Source organism: Sceloporus occidentalis, unplaced genomic scaffold (genome assembly GCF_023333645.1).
Source record: "Sceloporus occidentalis isolate IW3139 unplaced genomic scaffold, rSceOcc1.0.p SCAF_1, whole genome shotgun sequence".
Lineage (NCBI taxonomy): Eukaryota > Metazoa > Chordata > Lepidosauria > Squamata > Phrynosomatidae > Sceloporus > Sceloporus occidentalis.
Genome location: NW_028316981.1, coordinates 128,430,202 through 128,456,487, shown reverse-complemented (window position 1 = coordinate 128,456,487; position 26,286 = coordinate 128,430,202). Strand labels below are relative to the sequence as shown.

Below are 26,286 nucleotides of genomic sequence, written 5' to 3'. Positions count from 1 at the left end.
CACAGATTAAAATAGTGCTACTCAGAGTAGTGGTCCATGGACTAGTTGTGGTCTACAAGCCATCCGCTGCTGGTCTACAGCAAGTTTCCAGGAAGCTATGCAAATACAGTAATAATACGGTACAAATAAGGTACCAATCCTTGGCACATGGGAGAGGAAACTGTCAACCCAGCACATCAAATAGTTTGAGAAGCACTGGATTGACATAGGCATGCTATATGTTCAGGACTGGATCATAAATTCATATAGCCATCCTGAGTTAGTTGAAAAAGTCAAAGCACAAAGGTGTTCCTTAGCAGCTGAGATATTTGTGCTGAAACACTTGAAGTCTTCACTTTTCCCAAAGTATACAAGATGTAAAGGGAAAGTCTTTGTTTAATAAACCTACTTATTCACATATCTGGAAATGTTTTTGTAATGCTGGAGAACTATCCAAAGGAATTGGACTTTTCATCTATTAAGAACTGGCCCACACAGAAATTATTTACATTCCTGGTAACACACTCCCAAGCAAGAAAGCCGGTGTGGTATAGTGGTGTGACTGCTGGACTAGGACTCCAGAAGCCCACTCAGCCATGGAAACCATCTAGGTGACCTTGGGCAGGTCACATTCTCTCAGCTCCAAAGAAAGTCAGTAGCAAGCCTCTTCTGTACAAATCATGTCAAGAAAACCACATAACAGGTTTGCCTTAAGGCTGATACAAATCAGAAATGACTGGAAAACATATAGCAACAACTCCTAAGTAAACTGATCTATGGTTCACATGCATTCAATTTTCTATTCCAACCAAATTAAACAATTTAGTGCTTCATGAGCCAAAACCCTTCCCTCATCCTGAACCTTTGTACTTGAAACCATTACATTGGAGGTGCATCGTTTTGATTATAATTAAATTGGAAGTTAAGGAAGAATGTTCTAATAAGAACTGTAATATAAGGAGAAGAAAACCTAGGAGGATATTAGTATACCTGAAATAATTCTCTTCAATATGAATGTTGTTTTGGTAGCCATTTCTGCTTATTTTATGCGTGGAAATCTTTGTTCTCAAAAAGTGAAATGATACGACAGCAACAGAAATGGTGGATCAGAAGCTTGTCAAAAATTGTCTATGTGGGTTGTATTCTATCTCTATACTTCATCTGAGTTTCAGCAGAGATTTGTTGTTTGCTTGCAAGATTGTAAAGGAGGAAAAACATGATCAAATTATTTAAACAAAAATACAGATACCTTTTCATATGAAATCCATTCTCATCTTAAAGTTTAAGGCAGAAAGAAGATAGCTATCAAATACAAACAGCAAACAGAGGCATTCATAAGCAGTGAGTCCACAATCTAGAACTGAAATATATCATGTAAAGTAAAGCATACACACAGAGACGGTGAGATTTTAATCACTTCAGATATTTGCTACATGTTGCACATTTAACATGTAGTGAATGTGGTATACCTAAAAAAATGCCCTTCACAAAGGCTGTGATAAAAACTACGCGATTATTTGTTAACAGTCATTTTTGTACATAAGAAAAATACACATGCCTTCTTTAACAGCCAAGAAAAACTGCAGTTTATTAAGTTTCAAAGAATCTTCGTACTCTTGAAAGCAACTTCTGGTGCATGTTTTTAACAATCACATTCTATGAGGAGAAATAACATTAAAAGCCACAAACTTTTTAATCTTTTCATCTCAGAGTTACAGACATCTTGAATTCAAAATGAAAGGCCAACAAATTTTTTTTAAAAATCAACAGTTTTCTTAAAAAATGTCCATCCCCAATTTTAACTGATTTGGAGTTATTTTTCTACAACTCATTACTAAACTTTAGCATGGAAAATTGTTTTGACTATTTCAATCCGCACATAGGCACATATGTATTTTATATATAAATATAATGTGTGTGTGTGTGTATTAAGAGAGAGATATATACACAATACATATGTAGAGTGCGTGTAATGAGAATGAGATGCAATCACTCTGAGAAAAGGGTATTCAGCTAAATACACTACGAAAACTTGAGAAAACACAAGTCTGGAACCCAATCTGTGCATAGTTCATGATCCTCTAGAAAACCAGCTTTTGTTGATTTGCAATCTTGCAGGACCCTTTTTAATTGGACAAAACCATTAAAAAGCTAATCTTTAACAAAACAAAACAAAATGTAATGCACAAGTTTCCTGATCCAAGTAGTCAGGGAGCACAATGTTCATATAATTTTTAAAAACATACTCAAAGGGTATGTTATTCCATTGTCTTTCTTCCTTTCAAAACAATCAAAAACATTGATCATTTTTAAACATAAAGCAATTTTTTTTAATATATAAAGCACTCTTCAAACATCTATTTCTTTTGAGTCCATTATTTGGTAAATATGTAACTGCTACACATTAGATTAGGTATTTTTCTTCTTCTCTTACTGTCTTTTTAACTTTTTTTTCATTTTGTTTTTTAATAATATCTTCAGTGCTAGGAGTTGGGTTTAAAAAATACATGAAATGGTGTGGAGTTGCTCCTCGGGAAACCCGGCTTTCCTGAGACATCTTCCACCATGTGCAAGATAGTGATCACAATATTTTTCGCCATTCTGACGAAGAGGAGGAAAACAACAACAACAACAAAAAAAAGAGTACACAGCAATGGCCAAAAAAAGGATAAACAACAACAACAACAACAATAACAACAAACACTGTTCAATCCCAGAGCTCTGAAGTAGCATATCTTCATTCTGAAAATAGGTTTCTTTATGATGGAAGTCTATTTTTTTCTTTTTTTTCAATTCCTTTTTTTATTTTAAAGTTTGAAGGAGGAAAAAAAAAGGTCTGTAAACAGGTGGGAGCTGAAACCATAGGCTCCTCCAAAAGCAGTCAAAACCTATGTCCAAGTGCTTGTTTGCGTTCCGGCTTGCAGGGAACCATCCACTCTTTACAAGTATTTATGGCCACAGTTCATCAAGAGTTTTTTTTTCCTTTTTTTTAAACTTTATATTCCGAATGGGAAAAAATGGTGCAATACTCCGGTAATTATTTCCTTGCATTAGTCCACAATAAAAAGCTGCTAAAGGTAGATATACATATTATTCTCCAGAGATACACACTGTAAGTTTTTTTTTAATGCGGTAAGAGTCCTTGAGTAAACATTTACACATGAATTGTCGCCAGCCCCTCCTATCAGTTTTTTTTTCCAATTTTTTTTTCTTAAAAACAAGGATTAGCTACAAGAAGGGCTGTGGACACTCAGTGCAAAGTTAGAAGCTAATAACAATTAAACATTTGACCAATGAGCAAATCAAAAGCATATAGTAGGAGGGGGGAGAAAGAAATAAACAAAAAAGATAAAGGTCACACAATTTGTTAAGTTGTACGACTGACGTCCACACACGCATCCATACGCTCACAATCACTCCATCTTTTCCCCAATGCATACGTATAAGAAAAAAAGTAACCAAAAATATATATATTCTAGAGCCTGTTTGTTTTCTGATGCTGACCTGGAAGTGTCATAATAGAAAGTGTTCACATTTTGTTATTGGCCTGCTGGATTCAAGTATAGTTGCATGTTTGATATGTGTGTGTGTGTGTGCATGTGTGTGTTGTGTTTTCAAAAACCTTTCTAATATTTTTTTGGGGGGGGAATAAAAAAAATGACACACAAAGTAATGAAACAAGTGTAATGTGCATAGGCAAGACCCATGGGAGTAGCGGGCATGGATATTCCATCCCACCTCTCAATCCAAGTCGTACAGCTGAGGGCATAAGCTTTGTTCCCCCATGCTGTGGACGGGCTGGTCAGACGCCACCACCTACTGATTACTGGGTCCGCCTCTGGTAATGTGCATAATTATCACAGGCTCATTTTAAATAGGCTTTCTCACATTCCCCCCCATCATCCCTCCCCCACTCCCAAAGTTGATAAAATAACCCTTTCCAGCCCAAATTCTGAAAAGTGCCCTTCATGATAGAACTAGTCTAAGCAGCTTTTATACGTCTTTAAAAACACCATACAAACATAAAAACAAAAATTAAAAAGCCATTGGGAAAAAAAATCCACACAAAACCTATCATTAGCACGTGACACTGACCAAAGTGAGCCCATACTGTTGCACTAACAGTTCACAAGGACTTCAGCAGAGTTTCATAGTCAATATTGGACAGAGGTACTAAAAAAGGGCTGCCAGTCTGATCTATTAAAGCTGGATTCTTCGTGATGCCCTGGACTGGAAAGGGTTACCATTATATATATTTTTCTTTAGTGCTGATGATTGTTGCTTCCATTTGTTTCTCTGGTGTCCTAGATGGACTCCCCGCTCAGAAGGTCACCTGGGAGCAGAGTATTCAAAGGCGTTGGGCTTCCAATCACCCTGCCGTCATCGGTACTGGGTGGACCCCAAAGGCTGCTTGAGTACTGGGGGACCCCGCCCCAGAGCAGATCGCTGCTCCCTTTCCCACCTAGGCAAGGGGCATTCCAGTGGCCTGTTTCGTTGCGCACCATGCCATGTGAGCTGCTTGTGGAGCCCAAACGTGTCTGAGTGGTTCCAGTGTTGGACTGCCAACTGGAGGTGGGGGGCAGTGGCTGGCCTTGTGCTAAAAAACGGTTCACTTCTTCTTCTCCAGCAAACTCGGCCAAGATGGTAGTGTTCCCCAAAACACACCTAAAAAGAGAGGAAAAGACATAGGGGATGCTCAAAAGGAAACCACTGGTGCATGCTGTTCTGCAGGATCGGGGAACAAGGGTCCACTGTAAATATTCATTATCACCAGCCATCATTCTGTCACTCTTACAAACAACACAGAAGTGATCCAATCCCAAAGTTGAGAGCTGAATTAGCTCTACTCCTCTGTTCACTCCTTACCTTTAACATTATTTAGGAAGGCAATATGACTGAATGCACAACTTAAAATTCAAACCTAAATGTACTAGTGTTAAATTTAACATGAGATAAAAATGGCAGGGATTTCTGGGCTGGTGAATCAAAGCTTCCCTACATTCTGCAACTCTTTGTTGGGGCTGGACATTTGGTTGCTGGGTCACATGACTCAGGCTGCTGCTATAAAAGCTTGTGGTGTGTGGGTAGGGCCTCAGTGTAGATCTTAGGCTAATCAGAAGAGGCCAGCTCTGTAGCAAAGGTCTGTTCCCTGGGAATGACTGGAGTGCAGAGGAGGTTGAAGGGAGAGTACGTGGAAATGGCATATAGAATGCCAAGAGCACTGACAAAGTTGTTCCAGTGACCTGCCAGGAAATAAATGAGTAGTTCTCCTGGAAAGGAAGGTGAAAGGGCTTGACTTCTGCAGACTGAAGAATTACCCTGTACCCTTCGAACTTTTCAAGGGGGTGAAATGTTTTAAGATGAGAAGCAGGAGGTCCTCTGAAAGAGTAACAGAGGCAGAGGTTTCTGAGGAAGAAGAAAACAAGTCACCTTGAATCCCATTTTGGGAGAAAGGTGAGATAAAAATCCCTTAAATAAATAAACAATAATAAAAACCAAAGCAGAAGAAATAGGGGAGTGGAACAACATGCCAAAAAGGACCTGGCAAATCAGGACACATTCTGTGCCAGTGGAAGTACACAAGTGATACCAGGTTTTCCCAAAGACAGTGACCCTCAGCCACCTGGAAATGGAATACTGCACTGCACTGCACTCCCCAGAGCGCTCAGGAAGATGCTTCGAGCCACAAAGGGAGGAGAAATTTAACAACCAACCAGAGGAGAAGGAGACATGTGAAAACATTTGGAAACTCCTTACACACAGAGAGAATAAGACAGCCCTGTACATATCAGACACGTTGTTTTAGGAGTATTGTTTTTCCTATAGAATGTTTGTCAGTGTAGGAATGAATGCCACAGTGAGAGCATGTAATGAAAGTATATGGTTCTGAGTAGAAAAGTGAAGGAGCTTAGGGGACAAGTAGTATTTTCATTTTTTCTTCCTGTTGACATTCCTGTTGAATGTCAGGGAACTGGCAAACAAATAATACATTAACAGTAGGCTATGCAGATAGGGTCATGGGGAAGGTTTTGTTTCATGACCATGAAAAGGAATCCTTAAAGATGATGAATGAACCTTTGTGACCAGGAATAATGTTTTTGGCATGAACCTTGTGAACCTGTTCAAGAGGACATTAAACTTATTTGGGGAGCAGAGTAAAAACACAGAGTTAACTTGAGAAAAGAGGAAGATTAAAAAATATCTAAATGTGGTTGAATACTGGTCCAAAAAATAACAAAATGAGACAAGAGATAAATTGTATTTAGGCATACAAAATACAAAAATACAGAATTTAGGGGACTGGACTTAGTATCAATACATGTTACTAGGACCTAGGTGGCTTATGGATCCACTATGTCTTGGGCTCTATGGACTGAAGAATAGTGGCCAGGAAATAAGAATTAATAGTTTGACAGTAGGCAGGCTGTATCTGAAGTAATGTACCCAGTTCTAGGTTCATTTTTAAAAGGCTACTGGCAAATATAAGAAGAACTAGAAAAGAGTAACTGGGATGAAGAGGGGTTTAGAAACTAATACTATGAGGAACAGCTGAAACCAAGTGGTACATTTAGCCTGAAGGGCAGGCACGGCAGTGATAATGAAGTATCAGAAAAACTGTCAAGACCAAGCTACTTTGTCCTCTTTTGCTTCAGCTAGCAGGACTAAAATCAATGTACAGAAATTGCAGGGAGTCAGGTCTTTGCCAAAAACTGTAAGAAACATCAGAACAGTTCAGCAGTAGAACAGAGTATCTTGGGGAATAAGAGGATGGCTGGATGGCTATCTATTGGGGATGATGTAGTGTTTGTCTAAACTGTGGTGACAGCATTGAATAGAAAGTGATTCTAAACAGAAACAAATCCCTCTCTTTTTGGATATGCTAGCGTTTTTTTTTTAAAAGTATATAATAAGAATGTCTTATATCATAAAGAGGACTATTTATTTAATGCTTTTAGTCAATCGTTTACAGAGATATGATTATAATGAATTAGATCACACTTGAACCACAGCAAATACCAAAAAAAAAAAAAAATAAAGAAAAAGAAAGGAAAAAAGCATACATATGCAGAGACTTCTGGGCCTTCGCTGCTTCTTCCTTGGAACTGTATCGGACCACAGCATTCCCTTGAGTCAGGTTCAGATGGAATGTAATAAGAGGACCATGTTGCAAGCACAGGGTACGCAGTGTAGATCCATCAATCTAATTGCAGAAGGAGAAAAAAAAAGATTTATTCCTCTTCTTTCCTTGGTCCCTGTCATTATTATCTTCATTAATGGTTGACAGTCTTTCAAGACAAGCAAATGAAAAGGTTTATTTAATTTTGATGCGCCTAAATACAAGAACAGCTTAGTCTGCCATAACTGGTACACTCAACAATCATGGGTCAGAGATGTTTTATTTCTGACATTTGCTGCTTCTCTTCCTCTCCTCTGTATTAGTACAGATATAATCAAGCTGCAAAGTACAGCCATAGGATACATATGCCTCAGCCTCTGAATTGTTTAAAAAACAAAAAAGTCATCTATGTCTTCTAGACAATGAAGGACAATTCTGCTAATTTTGTTTCAGACTGAGGGAGGCCTTTCTCACTTTTAGAAGTGACTTCTGAGCCAAAACAGGTCAGCACCCATGTCATGAAAGGCCTCCCATCTCCTGGAGAATGTGTGTGTGTAGTTCGGGGACAAGAGAAAGAGTGTGGGCCTCCCACATCTGGCATGGTATGTGTATTTATGTGTGTGTGTGTGTGTGTGGGAGAGATCTTGGGAAGCTGACCATTCCTGCTCTATACCAAAGATTTTGAGGGGATTTTCAATCACTGTGAAATTTCTAATATATAGATTTATTTAATTATTTCATTAAACCAAAGGTGAGCAAGACTTTAACCAGACATATCTTAAGCTAAAACATCTGACTTTCCTATCATAGTTGTTTTTGTGTTTCCACTATTATTTGGGAGGGAGTGAATAGGCTGGCCCAACTCCATCAGGGGCTAGAAGAGCCCTCCCTCTAGTCCATCTGCCTTGGTCCAGGCATCAGAGGGAGAGAAGAACCACTGGACTTCATCCCCTTTCCCACCACCATTCCCTTCTCCTTTTGTGTTGTGTCTTTTAGATTGTAAGCCTGAGGGCAGGGAACCGTCTTATTAAAAATAATAATTGTAAGCCACTCTGAGAGCCATTAGGGCTGAAGGGCAGGGTATAAATAATGTAAGTAAGTAAGTAAGTAAATAAATAAATAAATAAACTATGTACTTCTCAATCTGTTTAACATGATTTGCTGGAATGAACTATTTTTCTTTGTTATTTGGCTTCTCTATACATATCTCCATTAAACACACATCATATTGTAACATGGTAATATACAGTACAAGGGGGAGATTTACACGTTCACCTCACACTTAATTCTACAGTTTCTCCTATTAACCCCAATTGGGCATATAATATGTTAACATCAGGAGAAGACCTCATGAGCAGCTGAGGGAGTTGTATCCTCATGTATGCCCATGTACAGTAATTCATTACTGCAAAGAGCTGCAGCCTCCCTCTTCATTTTTGACCCTGGAAAGTTGATGTGTGAGCATCTTATAGGTCTGCTCTTATTATTTTCATGTACTACACAAAAGCATTAGAGGGATTACTGTATGCATGGTATTTGTCACATTCCTGAAAGGCAAATTCTTAGTACTATGACTGACCACAGATATCCAACTCTGAACTATCTTGAACATGTTGAGTGCTGGCACCATCACTTCTGAGCTACTGCTTGTCAATGCAGTTCTGTGTTCATTACATATGCCTATCCTATGTGATTTATGCTAAAAGAATTCAATCCAGAAATGAGTAAAGTTGGGGTATATTTTCTATTATATATATATGTAAGAACAAAGTACAAACTCAAGAACAGAGTTTGCATCTAATTCTAGATAATATATTGTTGAAGTATTATTATTATAAATTGTAAGCAAAAACTCTAGTGAGTTAAACCTACTGAACCAGCAAATCACTGCTTAAGACAGACAAGCCAAATAGCAAAGAGTGCTAGGCTAATGTCATAAAATATGCTGAGAATTGCAGGTACAACGGAAAGATTTAGCAGCAGGGTTCCAAATGTTTTCTCCCTTGTAACCAAGGTAGTCCACATTTCTTAGCTGATTTCATGAAAGATCTCTAGTTACCTGGGGTGTGAGGTTACGAAGGACCAGCCAGCTACTTGTTCTTCCTGAGCTGTCAGTACTCCAGGCTGAGCCTATACATCATAAAGAAGGGAAAGATTAGGGAAAACCCAGTCCAACCCATTGAACTAAGGCTTGACAACATGCAGGACACAAACATGAGGAATACAAATCCTGCAGGGATTTCTAATAAGTATGTTTGTTAAAACTGTCTCTCAATTAGCTTATTTAGCAAATACTTGCTTGTCTTTCCCTCCTGTAAGTAGCTACTCTTGAAACTAGTGTGAAACAATGGACCTCAGTTCATAAATGTATATGAGATAATAAAGCTGCAACTGACCAGTCTTTGAAGATAAACATTCTGAAAACTTCCTAAAGAAATTCCAGAAGGGAGTCTTTCTCATTCTAGCTCTGTCTTTCCCAACCAAATGTCCTTCTGATTTTCTGGACTGCAGCTCCCATCAGTGGCCAGGAATTCTGGGAGTCATATTCCAAATGATCTGGATGACATCAGAGTTAGACCTGTCTTAGATGAATGGACTGTCCCAGCCAGTATGACCAACATAGAGGAATCCTGGGAGTTGCAGTTCTGGTGGGCTGCACAATTCCCACTCTTGCTATAGGTAAATTGCTGAAAAGTGTTTCCTGAGAGTTGAACTGAATGACTGTGTGTCATTCAGTTCTGACAGGGATGTCTAACAAATGTGAATTTTATATGATTAGCATTCATTATATGTACAAATCAACTGTAGATTTCTATCAGATTTTTCTCCCCCCAGGCAGCATTAGTTGTTGAACCCACGCTTACCATTTACATGTACTATACTTTGCTCTGGCAGCTACTATACTATCAGTGTCAAATCCCTTTTGTGTTGCACTGCTCCACAAACTGAAGGGTGGAGGGGGGAGATTTTAATTCAGTTAAAAGCACCCAATGATAGGGTTCTGAGTAAAGATGCTACAAGTGCAAGCAGGCATTCCATTTTCAATATTGGCTTCACTCTATAAGCACAAAGTGGCAGCATTTTTAAAAAGCACCATTTAGAAAAGCACCGCAGTAGCCGGGCATCAAGCTGCAACTGGACATTTTGCTAATTGTCCATTAGGTGGGGCTCACAGAAAAACTGAAAATAACCTATACCATTTTAAAGGAAGCGTCAGGAGCAGTTTGCTTCCGGAATTACAAGTCTAACAATAAATATTGTCCTTTTGTGAACAAGGAATCCTAGTTCATAAAAAGGCAAACAAGTATGAAATAGGACTTCAAGGGCTACATATGAGTAGCTAAAAATGGATCCTAAAGCCATGAAGCTAAACATTATTCGGGATAAAAGTGTAAGGGTGGGCAGAAACTGTTATTTGGTCTCTTACAACCAATTGGACATAGCAGATACTGGGCATCAATGTATGCCCCGGTACAACCTCTCTGTAGGGTAACACATTAGGAACGTACAAAACCTTGCAAATGTCTGTCATTTCTTTCTAAGGGAATGCATTCAGTGTTGTGTTAGGGTAACAGACATATTTAGGAATACAAGGGAGCTGAATAATTTTTACCGGTTGTTGTTGTGCGCCTTCAAGTCATTTCCTACTTATGGAGACCCTAAGGAGAACCTATCATGGGGTTTTCTTGGCAACATTCTTTAGAGGGATTTTGTACCATGTCAACCTGCCCCCCAGATGAAATGTAGCTGCCTTTCCTTCCTAAATCCATGCCTCAACAACTACTGAGCACTTCCATTCATTTTCCCACAATTTCCTGACTGATTGCTCATCACAGTCACAGCCTACTTAAATCCCTGAAATTCTCAACTGCAATTTCTATGCTCTCTCTTTTCTCTCTTGCTTAATTTCTCACTGAACAGCAATCTTCATGTATCTCCAAAATGTTGCAATTGCTTCTTCAGTCCATTTTATATTACAACTTCTCCTGCTCCCAATTTGGTGACTTAACTCTACCCTGAAAGTAAAGGGAATATTAACCACATAGCGAACTGTACCTTGATTTCTGCAGATAAGATCACCCATGTTTCCTACAATTTCATCCTTAGAGACCACAGTAGTGGCATCAGTCCATAAAATGTGTTGTTTGTGGCTGGATTTAGTGCACACCATCAGGTTGTGTCTAGATAGCCACTTCCACTGTAATGGAAGAACTTAGTAGGAAGAATAGGTATCAACTACTCTATAACCTGATGTATTTGAGCTTCTCCCTCTGTTCCACTTTATTCTCCTTCCTTGTTTGCTTCTTGACCTGGGGACTGTATACTCTTTGGGGGCAGGGACCTTTTCTCTTATACCACTCAAAGAATCATGCATGATAGTGTCACATCAGTAATAACAATAGGGATCAATACAGTTCTTGGTAAGATTATACAGAACACTCAGTAAGAAGGTAAATATTGGCACTGCTGGAAATGCTGATCATCATAAGCTCAGAAACATTTCTCACCTACAGTACAAGCAATCTAGGCCCCTCTATCTTTAAATGTGTAACCTTTCCCAAAAGAGCAGACTGGTGCTTGAACAGCTCTCTGTAACTACGGCCTGTTACAGACAGGCCAAAATAAAGCTGCTTCGAGTCACTTTATAGGTATGGTATTTCAATGATGCATGAGTCCTAAGAGTCCAAAAGCCACACCAAAGCTGCACTCCAGTCCTTAGGACCAGAGCGTGGCTTTGGTGCGGTGTTTGGACTCTTAGGATGCATGCATCATTGAAATACCATACCTCCAAAGTGACTAGAAGCAGCTTTATTTTGGCCTGTCTGTAACAGGCCTACTTGTGCATTAAAGTGTGACTGTGTGACTAGATCTTGAAAATTCTGTTTAGCATGAAAAGCACAATTACACATACTTTTATGTTTTAAACAAACAGAAGGATTAGAAATTTGATAAGAAAAGCCAGTTTTCTGCTGGACCAATTGTTTCTTTCATTTGCAGTGATGATAAATAGCTATGATAACATATCCATAATTGAGAATTCAGTTCTCTGACTCCTTGTCCTTATGTAGCTAAAATGGCATCTTCGTTGCACAAGAGATGGTCAAGCACTAGGCTTGGTGGCAGAGCAACATCTGCTGAAGTACAAAAAACATTTTTTGAGGAAAATATAGGCAAAAAATCCCACCCTAAGAATTTAGTGAGGACTCAGCATGCTCAGTGGCCATGGAACCTTTGGCTGAAGGTGGAGGTGAGGGAATTGAAGAAAACAGAGTGCCTGGAACCCCGAAAGGGACATGCCACATGGCAACAATTATTGCAGCCCTCTTGTATATAGCCATACTAAGCTCAATTCTCTGCATACCAATACTTATGTAGACCAAATAGCATAATCTATGCACTTGGAGGAGGTATTAATTTGTACTGATGTATCTTTCTGACAATGCCATCCTAAGTGTATATACTTAGAAGGAAATCCTGCTAAGATTAATAAGACTTACTCACCGGTAAATCTAAGACTAGCATGAATTAGCTGATGTAAAAATATGAACAACGCATAGAAATGTACCTGACAAACAGAAAATTACCCAGGAGTGGATTTTTTTTCCTAGAGTGAATTGCAGTGTATGGAATAATCCTCCAAATTGATGTATTCTACTAACCCTTTGGAACATGAACATTTTCTTTACCATAATATGGCTGTACACAAACCAAAAAAATGAAATTATGAACAATAAAGTGCTGCATTGCAAAAAGAAAAAATACAAGTCAAGAATACCAGAGGAGTAAGAGCTGGTCCAACCCAGTGGGCTGGCACCCCAGGTAGATGATGGCTTGGTGTTTGTTAAGCCTGGAGGTGGTCTTGTAGGAGCAGTAGTGTTTCTGGGTACCTTCCACAGTTCATGTGACAGAGAGGCTTGTGTGTGAGAAATTGGGCCAGAGGACCACGTTGACTTGATATCTGACAATTTACCTGCAAGAGAGAAATGCAATTCATGTATTTAGAATGTAGTATAAGGACAATGTGCAAGTCCCAGAGTTCTTCTCTCATCTTGATACTAGCAGAATAAGCACTGTATGTTCCTCGGCAAACACGGATAATCACAATGTTGATCTTAACTGGCATATCTTCTCATTCTGTCATACTCTTTTGCCACACTATTTTTCAAAATCTCAGAATGGTTCTTCATGGCTTAGACAAAAATCACCATAAATAAGACTTTTAAAGTGCAAGCAATAAGATCAGACTGATGTGGCATCATGACTTCAAAACAGAACCAGTCTCAAATGATTTAAGCCCATAAAATTTTCCTGCCCCCTCCTCTTGCTCTTGTTTATGAAGTACACCAAAGGTAGACCTGGATTTACTGGTAAAACTCTGAGAGATATGCAGTCATACTGGCAAGGGCCTCAAATTGGAAAAGAATGCTGGATGAGACAGGCTGCTGGTATATACTGTCTTATATTGTATTTTGTTTCTTTCACTGTTTTAATTATGTAATGCGGTGCCATGGAGAATAAGGGGGGTAAATTATCTGTTTCACTTCAAAGTGGCAGTTACCTAGAAGGTCAGTCATAAGCATTCTCAAAGCCAAACTTAAAGCTGCCAAACATAATTCAGGTCAGTGTGGCTCACAGCTCCCAAAGATTTTTCTTGCAGATTGAGCACACTCAAGAGTCCTCTGAGCAAAACACTGGAAAATGGGTCCCAGCTCCAAGAGACTTCCAGGAGCAATGGCTTGGGTCTCAAATAGGCCACCCCCCAGTTCATATGGAAGGGGGGGGGGGCAAAACCACAAGTGATGGGATGTCTGCTGACCTCCTCCCAAAGTGGACACCCCATCACTTCTGGATTTGTTCCCCCCTCCAGTTTGAACCTGTCCCCCATTTTGGAAGCTGGTGCAGTCTGTAGTGGCTGCTGTGGGCATGAATTTGGGCCCCAGACCTGTCAAACTTGTCCAACCCTAACTTAGGTTATGTCAGAGTAATACAAGAAGCACCCACAAGAAAGATCCCTCATGGCCAACATTTACTTCTACAGTGCACATTCCATTCTGGCCCTTTTTTTGTCATCACTAACACAAATGTAATAAAATTCAATGCAATTTTAGTTTTTAAACAGTCATCCTAAAAGGTAACATGTGGCTCTCAAAATACTGATGGACAACTCTCCTCAACCCGGGCAAAGACAGCTTGGTGAGGGATGATGGGATTTGGAGTCCATCAATATCAGGAAGTTACTAAGCTGACCCACTGCTGTTCTAAAATTAAATATTAGTAAATTCATTAAAATTAAGACATGTATATGATCAAACATCATCTGAAATAACCACAGATGAATATCAATTATGTCAGAAAAATTTGACTAACATCCTATGCTTGAAATAGTTCCACTTCCACAAAAATGTAGCTGGTTCACACACAGTCTAAGACTGTAATCCTAAACACACTTACTGAGCTGTAAGGCAGGATGAGCCTCTTGAGTGCCCTCCTCTACCAAGCATTTCACTTTTAATAAGAATCAGGGTTGTCCATATATGTGTGTGTGTGTGTGCGCGCTATGGTGCCTTCAAGTTGTTTCTAATTCTAACATGGGGTTTTCTTGGCAAGATTTGTTCAGCAGAGGCTTGCCATCACCTTCCCCTGAGGCTGAGAACATGTGACTTGCGCAAGGTCACTCAGTGGGTTTCATGGCTAAGTGAGGAATCAAACCCTGGTCTCCAGAGCTGTAATCCAACACTGAAACCACTATGCCATGCTGGCTATATGCCATATGCCCTGTATAAATGTTACAGCTCAGTTATTTGCAAACAGTCCTATTGTCAAGATGCAAATTCCTTTCTCTTTCTACATGTATAGTTTTGTACAACATGAAAGCCAAGGATAAACTTTTAAATCTTTGCCAAATTGGATTTAACAGCTACATAAATCAGCTTTCATTACTACTCAAATATTACCTTTTGAAAAAATTATTACTACTCAAATACTACCTTTTAAAAAAATAATAATAATTTAAAAACTGTATTAGACTATGGCCTAAATCCTATTGTTAGTCCTGACTCCTGATCACAGCAGACCCATCTAATACACTAGATTTACCTATGTGTTGACTCGTAATTCAAAAACTGAATGAATGGATCTATTCCAGTTAGGATAAACCAACAGGAAGCTAGCCATAATCTTGCTATTTCTCTCATAGTCAGTGCACATGTTATAGGAAATAGTAGAAGGGAAATGTCACACCAAAAAGAATCACATAATAATTGAAAAACTGAAGGTTTTTTTTTTTCCATGTAAACAAGGATAACAGCCCATATTGCTGTTGTTGTATGCCGGCAAATCATTTCTGACTTATGGCGACCCTACCACAGAGGTTTCTGGGGTTGAGAGTGTGAGACACACGCCCAAGGTCACTCAATGGGTTTCTATAGCTGAGTGGAGAGTCTAACCATGATCAACAGTCACACAAAATCTAAACTGTTACTGAAGTAGATAGTTTTTTGTGGATTTTTCACGCTATGTGACCATGTTCTAGAAGAGTTTATTCCTGTCGTTTTGCCAGCATCTGTGGCTGGCATCTTCAGAAATAAACTCTTCTAGAACATGGCCACAAAGCCCAAAAAACTATGGATGCCGACCATGAAAGCCTTCAACTTCATATTGTTACTGAATTACTGAAAGAATTTTTAATACTGCTGTCTCCATTGCAGGAGTTACATTAATAATACAGATAGCAAACTTGTAGGAAAGAGTGAGAGTATGAACAATAAACCACTAGGTTATTTCTATGCTCTTGCAGTCATGTTTTGGTCTATGTAAACATCTCTTTCCCTATCAAATTCCCACAACTGTGGAGTGGGTGAGTGAAGCTGATCTGAAATAAAGGGTACCTAGCTGTGCCTGTAGGTGTTTGGTATGCATTCTTTTTGGGACTGCAGGAAGTGTCAGGTAACAAAGGAATAAACAAAAGGAACACAGGGAGGTTTCACTGTTATTTCCAGATTTTTTATTTAACTGCCAAATCAGTTAAATTAAAACTAGGTGTTACTAGAATGATTGATCAGACCATCTAAATCTGCTGCCACTCTTGATAGTGGGCTATATATTGTTTTATTAAGGATAACACGTCTAAGGACACAAGATGACACAAAAGGGGGGGGGGGAGTGCTGAAAAAATAAGGTTTTAGACAAGCATGAAAAAGATTAGTTCCAAGAGTAGTCCATTTGTAGGCTGTGGAGAAGAAGTTCCACATTCCTTTCTATTTTGAGTGAGAAACCCAATGCCCTTCTCACAGTCTTTAGACTGAAGGCTAAAATAAAACAGCATCGTGACAACATATTGACATTTTGATCATGGCTCTATTAGATGTTAGATCTGTAAGATCTAACTAATCTAGGTTATTAGATTCATTCAACATCAACAGACTTTTAATTAATCAAGCATTTAGAAATCATTACTGCAAAAGTACAATGTTGATGGTATGCTGGGTAATGTAAAATGCAAGAAATTACAATTTATTTTTATTGTAATGAGACCAGACCTGTTTAAGGTGAAGCCCTTTTCCCCAGGCAGCAGTCTAGCTGAGAATGGCAAAGGTACCTTGACAATTTGTGCGTACACAGCTCTCTGTGTTGCTGCCAGGAAGTAAGAAAGGAGCCAGCATATGTTAATTTAGTGACAGTGTTTTCATCTAGTAAACTGAAGCTGTGTTAGCTGTTCCCTTTCTTCCTGGTCAATGGGCAATTTACAAAATGAAACAACTTCTCTCTCTCAGCATTCTGCCCACCCTCACACTGACCTCTCTGCCTTGAAATAAATACAGTGGTACCCCGGGATACGAAAGCACCGCCTTACGAAATTCCCGGGATACGAAAAAATTCCAAAGAAAAAAACTGTTCCGGGTTACGGTTTTTTTTTCGGGTTACGAAAAAATTTTTTGGTGCTTTTCGGCGCGATTTCACACGAAATCGCGGCTTTCGCTATTAGCGCCTATGGGCTATTCGGCTAGCGAAAGTTTCCGGGTTACGAAAGCGGCAGCGGAACCAATTAATTTCGTAACCCGGGGTACCACTGTATTTCCACAGAAATTAGTCTCTAGTATTGAAGAGAAGGGAGAAAAGCAGAGCAGAAAAGATGATGAGTCTTCTTGTGAGCCTTGCATAACGTGAAAAGATCAAGCATGCCACCTTTTCCTGTGCTATGCATTCTAAAAAAAAACTGCTTCAAAACAGCTCCGTCACTTTTGCAGGATTCCTGTAAAAAAAAAAGAAGCAGTCTGCCTCTTCCCAGGCACCCCATGTAAAGTAGGTCAAGAGTTTATAGGTGTTGCTGGGTTCACCACCTCCACACCTGGAGGAGATGGTACAAGCAGGCAAGGTATTCAGATGGTCTTTTAGCAAAGATTTAGGCTGCCTCTGAATAAGGCAAGGTACTTATTGTTTGGAATCCAATCTTACAGTACAACACAAAGCTGTTCTCATCACAAAAGCATGGTGTAGAGTGCTTGTTTAGGAGTGGGCAAAAAGCATACCACAGAACTGGCTGGTACTGCTAGATACTCTACACCTATCTTCACCCTCCCTCCATTACTCTGTATTCCCAGTTGCACCTACTAGTCTCAAGTGTGGCCGAAAGGAGTAAGATGGTTGCCAGCATCTTGAAAACTACTCAGTATGTACAGAATGGGGCAGTAAATGTTCAGCCATGCTCAGGTTGACAGTGTCCACATAGTTCACTTCCACTGTCACCAAGATATTTTCTGAGATGAGTAGACAAACCTGGGAAGGTGAGGAAGAGAAGGAAGATGGACTGTGGGCATACTGATAAACCAATTTTCAACGAAATAGGATACATGATGTGTCTATTCAGGTTTTTGTCCACACCAGTGTAGACCTAATATGGACAAGGCAAGGGCACCATGCAAGCCCACTTCCAAATGTTGCCATACCTCTGGCTACCTTAAAGCCATCCTCATCACACTGAAGACTAAAAGAGGGTCTAAAGAGTGTTTTGAAAGCATATTAGGCTGAACATGTACACAAAACACGTTACTGAAGGCAACCGCAAAGCCTTCTTTAAATATTTATGCTAAACCATGGGGCTCTTTCAGGCAGCTGTTGAGGGAGGTGGGATTGCAGGGACACTGTGGGGCAGAGCTTTTTTAGGACTCTTGAGCCATCCCTGTTTCAGATCTAGGTGTGGTGCAAGAGCATGCCTCCACAGAACTAGCATCTAAAAGGCAATGCTTTTTATTCTATTCTGCTGGTGAAAGCAGACAAGGCAGCTCTGTGACAATTAAATGCATTTCTGTTTTCATGAACAAAATGTAGCTCATTAGGCACCCAAACATTTAGTACTGTCTCTAATTTGTATTTATCATTGTGAAATGGTATGTACTCTCTGGTATTTTAAGTTTCCAATTCTGTTACATATTCACCAACATTAAATTCTTAGGACAATTATTTGATTGATGGAGCACAATATGGAAAGACAGGTGGCACACCTGTAATACCACCATTACCATAAAGAGCAGAAAGGCGTTTGCAGAACCTTCCTTCTTTGTGGACAAAGAGGGACTCTAAGTAGAAAGGCCATTGGTCGTACCTGCAATGCTAGGTGCGGATGCAATGCTGCTGAAAGAGCTACTGTAGCCGGAGGCACTAAGTGGCCAGGCACTCGATGAAGGCAGCGTGGCATTCTGAGATGATGTTGGGGATGACCCTGCAGAACCAGCAAAGAAGCAACTAAGAAAGATGGGCAGAATGGCATCTACTGTAGCATCTGCAATTCTAACACCATCCTAGGCAAACAGAAACCATGCAAGGTAAGATGCTAACCCAGCCTTGCCTTTAAAGTCTATGAATGAAATGTTAGAGAAAGCATGACCTGGTTCAAGAGGACTCAGTATAAAAGAAGGACGGTACAAAGAGACCAGCAGAAGTACTCATGTAGCACACACATACCCCAACTTTCCTTAACTTTGCCAAACCCAAGGAGGTGATATTCACTGCCACTGTATTCAAGTTACATGAATTGTAGGTGGGAAATGTACATGGAAATGTACTGTATCAATTACAGTGGAAATTGAGTGTCACAAAAGCATTCTGTCCAAGCCAAGGTAAACAATAAAGCTCATTTCCATCCACTTGGCTTCGAGAATTCTTATGACTATTACATCAGCCAGTTCAACCCCCTTCATGCCCCTGCAACTCTGCTGGATAGTGTTCTTTCAAGCTTTATGTGATAACAATGGTGGTGCCTGAAGTTGCACCATACGGCAAGGCCAAGACAAGATGCCAAATTGCACTTACATTGGAAGATGAGTGTTAAATCTTATGTTCTGCTACCATTAAGTGGTTGCCATGAGACTGAGACTGTTGAAAAGCATCTACCATCAGGAACGTCAAGTTACTAGAAACCTTCTGGAATTACAAATTCTGTTGCAATTCTTATTAAATGAAACCACAGAATGCAGTTTCTGGATAATCTGCTTAGATATGGAAGTTCTACACAGGTCTGCAGGCTGACATATATAATTTACAAAGAATCTGAAGGGGAAAAGCTGCAATGATCCAGTCAAAATGTAATACGAATGTTCCTTTAAAATGGAAAATGTTTAACCAAAAAAGATCAAGGAACTATCCAATTTTTCACATGTGGTAGAACAACAGCACAATTAATCACTTATCTTGCTTGGCTTGCATACCATAACATGGGCTCAACATCCTATAATATAGTAAAGCTCTACAGGTTTTCTCTTTGTCCAAATACTAACAAATGTACAGGCAGAATGATGGGACAAGACATCAGGGTACACCTGCCACACCTCTAGCCATTTATCTCTCTGTGTATTCTACTTATAAGTAGGCTACTTTGAGAAGAGAGAATGGTCTAGACAGGGATACTGAGGCATGTGTAAATGCCCATCCACATCCTATATCTCATCTCTGCATGAATGCCTCTGTGTGGCCAGGGCAGAATCACAGAATCACAGAATAATAGATTTGGAAGAGACCGCAAGGGCCATCCAGTCCAACCCCCTGCCATGCAGGAAATCCAAATCAAAGCATCCCCGACAGATGGCCATCCAGCCTCTGTTTAAAGACCTCCAAGAAAGGAGATTCCACCACACTCTGAGGGAGTGTGTCCCACTGTCGAACAGCCCTTACTGTCAGGAAGTTCCTCCTAATGTTGAGGTGGAATCTCTTTTGCTGTCATCCATTGTTCCGGGTCCTAGTCTCTGGAGCAGCAGAAAACAAGCTTGCTCCCTCCTCAATATGACATCCCTTCAAATATTTAAACAGGGCTATCATATCACCTCTTAACCTTCTCTTCTCCAGGCTAAACATCCCCAGCTCCTTATGTCATTCCTCATTTCTATAGCAGTACTACTGAAACTGGTGTTCCATAAAGTGGGTGAATAAATCATCAACTGACAATCTGCAGTGAGGGTCTAGGAAATGTCTCTGATGCATTGAGAAAAATATGCCAGTTCTCCCACATCAGAAAGCCTAAAAAAGCTTGCATAGTATCCAATCACTGTAATTCCTGGTCCTGGTATACATGTCTCAGTCCTTTTCAGGGGAAATGAGCGCTATGGGTTTACTTGACACTTCAGTATCTTACTAACAGTTATAATTAGTAAAACAGTTTCTTCTGTTCTTATTCTGTGGGGTTTTTTAAAGTTAGTTTTAGTTTTTACAGTTCAAAACCTTATATTTCCATTTCTGTTTCTTTTTTTAAAACCAAATTATGTGTAATTATTTTCTGAATAAACTGTACTTTTAACATCCAAACATGATTATTTTATGTCAAGCAAAGTTATATATAACAAATTTTATGTTCCTAAAGTAAAAAAGTGACTTTTAGCCTGTAAAGGGTGCTAGCATTTTTCAATTCTCCAAAAAATTTTTTAAAAAATTGAAGAAATAGTTTCTTTTCCTCAACTTTAACATTTCTGGAAATGTTATATCTCTACACTTGGCACAATCCCCTAACTATGGAATACTAGTTTAAACAATCCATTTTGCATATTTCAGAATTCAAGAATATAGTCACTAGCTGCCCAAAACAGATCGTAAGTCTATGATCTAATGACCATTTCACCTGATCCATCAAGAAACTCACTTTTTGTAATAAGGATCTATCATACAAGAGAACTGGATCCCCAACAGTTTAACACTAATTTTAACATGGTTTCTCCCTATACAACTAACAGCTATAGTTATACTCACTCAGATTTTCTGGAGTGTGGAATCTGTTTCCTTGTTAAGAAAGGATCTGAGATTAAAGTGTCAACCAGGTTATCCAGATCTTTTCCTTTTCCTCCAGCATTTTGTGGTGATTCAGATACTACCACATTTGCTACCTCTTCTGCCAGCTGCAGATGGGGAAAAGTGGTCTCTACTAAGATTATAGTTTTTTGTGGGTTTTTCGGGCTATGTGGCCATGTTCTAGAAGAGTTTTTTCCTGACGTTTTGCCAGCATCTGTGGCTGGCATCTTCAGAGAACTATGGATGCAGGCCCTGAAAGCCTTCGATTTCCACTAAGATTATTTATTTGAGCTTTCTGCATGTGAGTGCTGCACCCACAGGGTAAAATGATAATACTAAATGTACATAACATGACAAAATAGAAAGCTCAAGTTGATTACAACTATAATGTAAATATATTTGGATTTTTATCAACAGAATATTTAGAGTACAGGATCTGAAGAAATATAAACAACATGAATGAAAAAAGTTCCTATCTCTAAGTGGGCATTATATTCTGAGATTCCTGTTATTACCGAGGAGTAAAGTACACATAATAAAACCAACTGTAACACCAACACCTATGATGTCTTGACTTGTAAACTGCTCTTCCAGGCTCTTCCAGGTTCTATGCATCCACACAACACTAAAGTTATAAGAAGCAATTATCTACAAAGATTCTATGCCCCTTGCTTGTGTAGACTGTACAATCACAAAGTACTGAGAAATCGGTTGAGACAATGGACCTAGCCTTGTGTCACTAAGCTTGGCCACACAAGGGCTAAAAAATGGTGGCATGAGGGCAGGCATACAACAGGCTTCACTTCTAAGATCCCTGTTTGAGGAGCTAGTTCTGAAAGGGCTTCTACACATGAACATGAGCAAAAGCTTCCATAATGAGTTTATCAGAGCTCTCAATCAGATGGAGGCCTGTACTCATGCTCAAGCAAATGTAAGAAGAAACACCATTTAGATTTTTCAGTGACACAGGTAAATTGAACATTGAGCAGGTGAGGGTGGGCATGTTGTGCATGCATTCTTATCTCTTCCTTTTAGCTCTTGTAAAAGCAAGCTAAAGAACTAAAGTTGCACAAAACCAACTTTTTAAAGTTACTCCAAAAATCTTGAACATATGGTTGTTACAATTCAGTGGCTCCTGTGCTTTCTTGAAATCAACAAGAAACTCTACTATACCAATGTTTCCTTAAATCCTATTGTACAGACAACATTAAGGGGTAGCTGTGTTGGCCATTTAACAAATACAAACAAAAATCCATCAGTGATACCTTTATTGGCCAACCGAAATGCACAATATATTTGTTGCAAACTTTTGAAACATCATGTGCATTTTGTAACAGCAAGATGTTACAAACCAAACAGGAGAACAAAAATGATTGGAGATGTTAGTCCAAATGGACTTTAAATTTCCTGGACTTTGAAAATCTCCCTATTGCCGCATGGCCAGAAGGAGGAGGAGCATGCCTGCAAACTATATCCTCCCCATCATAACATCTTTACAAAGGACTGAAATAACATGCAGGCATCTGATTAACATCTCCAAATGGTTTTTTTCCTCCTGTTTAGTTTGTAATATCTTGCCTGATGAAGAAGCCCATGACACTTCAAAAGCTTGCAACAAGTATATTGTGCATTTTGCCTGGCCAATAAAGATATCACTGATGGATTTTTAAATCCTATTGGTTAATCTTAACTAAAGTAGATCTACTGTATCAATTGTTAAATAATGGGTCAAAATTTGTGCTTAAAGGGTCTACTCTAGTGGGGACTGCCAATAGGATTTAGGCCATAGTTTTCATTTGTGGTGGTTATCCAGCTTTAGCATAATCTCGTTGTTAAAGACACTACAGGTCTATTAAAGGAGGGGGGGAGAGGAAGAGATTAAAATTATTTATTAGAAGTAATAGCAATGGAATGCTCACAAACACTTAAATGATGTATGTAAAAAAAATTCTGGCTCAAGTCAGATGAATGAGCCTCAGGTTCACATACTATTTCCTCTCCTCATGTGTTCAGATCCATTCACTTACTTCCTATTCTTCAGCAAGGCATAGTTAGCCGTCAGTTTAACAGGATAAATAATGTTTTTTCTCTAAACCAGAATTTGAATTTAATGTCATATAATCATAGAGTTGGAAGAGACCCCAAGGGCCATCCAGTCCAACCCCCTGCTATGCAGGAATACACAATCAAAACACTCCTGACAGATGGCCATCTAGCCTCTACTTAGAAACTTCCAAAGAAGGAGACCCCATTATACTCTGAGGTAGCCTATTCCATCCTCAATATGACATCCTTTCAAATATTTTACCATGGCTATCTTGTCACGTCCTAACCTTCTCTTCCCCAGGCTAAATGTATCCAGCACCCTTAGCTGGTCCTCACAGGGTATGGTTTCCAGACCTTTCACCATTTTCTAACTTTTGGACATGCCATAGCTTGTCACTATCCTTCTTGAATTGTGGTGCCCAGAAGTCTGAAGATGAAGTCTGACCAAAACAGAATGGGGTAGTACTATCACTTCCCTTGCTCTAGACTTTATATTCCTAGTGATGCAGCCTAGAATCACATTAGCTTTTTTTAACTGCCACATCATACTGTTGACTCATGTTCAGGCTGTGGTCTACTAGGACTCCTAGATCCCTTTAACATGTACTGTTGTCAAGCTAGGTGTCACCCATTCTGTATCTGTCCATGTCATTCCCCCCCCCCCCCTTAAATGTAATACCTTGCATTTCTCCATGTTGAAATTGATTTTGTTAGTTTTGGCCCAGTTCTCTAATCTGTTAAAAGTGAATTCTGACCCTGTCTTCTGGGGTATTAGCTACCTACCCCTCCCAATTTGGTGTTTTTTGCAAATTTGATAAGCATAGCTTCTATTCCATCATCCAAGCCACTTATAAAGATGTTGAATAGAACTGGGTGCATGACAGAACCCTGTGGCATCTCACTGGTCAATTCTTTCCAAGATGGAGAGGAGCCATTGAAGAGCACCATTTGGGTTTGACCAGTTAACCAATTATAAATCTAAGAGTTGCATTGTCTAGCCCACATTTAACAAGCTTGTGTGCAAAAATATCATGGGGGACCTTGTCGAAGGTCTTACTGAAATCAAGATATGCTACATCCACAGCATTCCTTTCATCTATCAAGCTTGTAACTTTTATCAAAAAAAGAAAAAAAAGTAGAAGAAAAAAGGAAGAAAGAAGATAAGATTAGTTTTGCATGACTTGTTTTTGAGAAACCCATGTTGACTTTTAGTGATCTTTCTATGTGCTTACAGACTGTTTGTCCATATTAATCTAGGATTTCCAGTTTGAGATTCCAGGAAAACTATGGTCTGCTGAGAAAGAGGAATTATGGGAAAACATGTGAGAGAAAGACAACATTTAAGCCTGAGGTATGTTCATATAATGCAAATCTTAGTTTGTTATTATGTTTGAACTAAGCCAAAGTAGAAAAATATCTCCATGAATGGTTGACAGTCAGGAGAAATTGGTCCTCCACTGAAGACAGCTGGCTGTTTCAGATGTATTGCTAGCCTAGAAGTATGGAAACTGTGGTCCTCCAGATGTTGTTTAATTCAAGGTTCCATCGGCCCTAGCCAATATGGCTGATAACCAAGGTAGATGAAAAGTGTAGAGCAACATCATTTGGATGGTTCAGGCCCCTCTTTCATGTGCTAAACTATAGTTTAATTTTTTGAGGGCCAAACATCCCTGCAGGCTCCCCACTTCTCTTTTAGCACAGCTGGAGGACATCAGATTTCATTTCTGTTTCTTTTTTTAACCATAGGATGCTCTGTTGCCCGGGCTGTGGTTAATCTTAACCAGATAGGTTAAGGTTAGTTGAAAAAGACAACTTCAAATCACACCTTATACAGTACAATAGGCTTACTTTTACTAGCTATTGTTAAGACTGAGCAAAAGAGAGTTGAGATGACCTGCTAAATTGCAGTTAATTGAGAACAGAAGTGAAAACTTCCAGTCTCCTTTGCATAGCTACCCTGGAAGAGAGGGGAAGGGGATGAGTTTAATGGGTGCCTAGACTTGTTCTCAAAAATACTTATGCAATAGTGAGGCATATAACCTCTGGAATAGGAGATACAATGTGTTAACAGAAGCCCTCATCTTTAATGAAAAGAAAGCATATCTAACTAGAGATTCATAGCATTTCTGCCATCTGTTGAAAGAAGAATTATTAAAATACTGACTTTGCGGCATATTTTTATATTCCTGGTAAAGATTTCACACATCCAGACAGAATGTACAAGATAGAAAGATAAACTACAGCTGGAATTATGGGGCAAGGAGGAAGATATACTAATGAACTATCAAAACAATTCTGTATAGGCAAAACAATGTTCTTAATTATACTAACACCAAAGATGAAATCAAAATAGAGAGAAAATTACTGAAAGCTAATTTTCAAATATGCTGTTCAAGCTACCTTGATTCTATATGCACAATCTGATCCACAATGTGAATTCCTCAAAGCCCTAGGATTGCTTAATGTTAAATGGATAAGCAGACTATATTTATCTCGGAAGTAATATTCAAGAGGGATAAATTTCTTTTAAAACCATTGATGTATGTAGCACATGACTGTTTAGCTCCCCATAGTATCTATATGCAATGCACAAAGGGTCAAAAAGTGCAGCCAATTATCTAATAGGTTATGGGTAGGGTTGCCATAAGCCAGGACCACCAAACCGGGACAAATGTAGGACAGTATTTTCAAATGTAGGACGCATTTTTATAAAAATAAAAATGTTAATCTAAATGCATGTTTCTAAGGCTTGATCAAAATGGAGGACATTTTGGCATTATTCCTAGACAAAAAAATAAAAATCAAGACAGGGGTGTATATATTTAATAATAAATATAATGAAAAAATAAATAAAAAACAAGACAGGGGTGTAT

General features: G+C 39.1%; 1 protein-coding gene across 3 annotated transcripts in view; it reads right to left on the bottom strand.

The window, feature by feature from the left end:
• Window positions 1–1,339: 1,339 nt before the first annotated feature.
• Window positions 1,340–26,286, bottom strand: part of TNRC6C (trinucleotide repeat containing adaptor 6C) — a 164,402-nt gene continuing 139,455 nt past the window's right edge. For all 3 annotated transcript variants that reach the window (XM_089534920.1, XM_089534910.1, XM_089534930.1), the window contains 5 exons: window positions 18,699–18,815; window positions 12,873–13,067; window positions 9,156–9,226; window positions 7,041–7,180; window positions 1,340–4,644 (listed from right to left, as the gene is read on the bottom strand). In XM_089534920.1, the coding sequence (XP_089391046.1) occupies window positions 4,284–4,644; window positions 7,041–7,180; window positions 9,156–9,226; window positions 12,873–13,067; window positions 18,699–18,815 (884 nt within the window). In that variant the 3' untranslated portion in view covers window positions 1,340–4,283. The remainder of the gene's footprint in view (window positions 4,645–7,040; window positions 7,181–9,155; window positions 9,227–12,872; window positions 13,068–18,698; window positions 18,816–26,286) is intronic.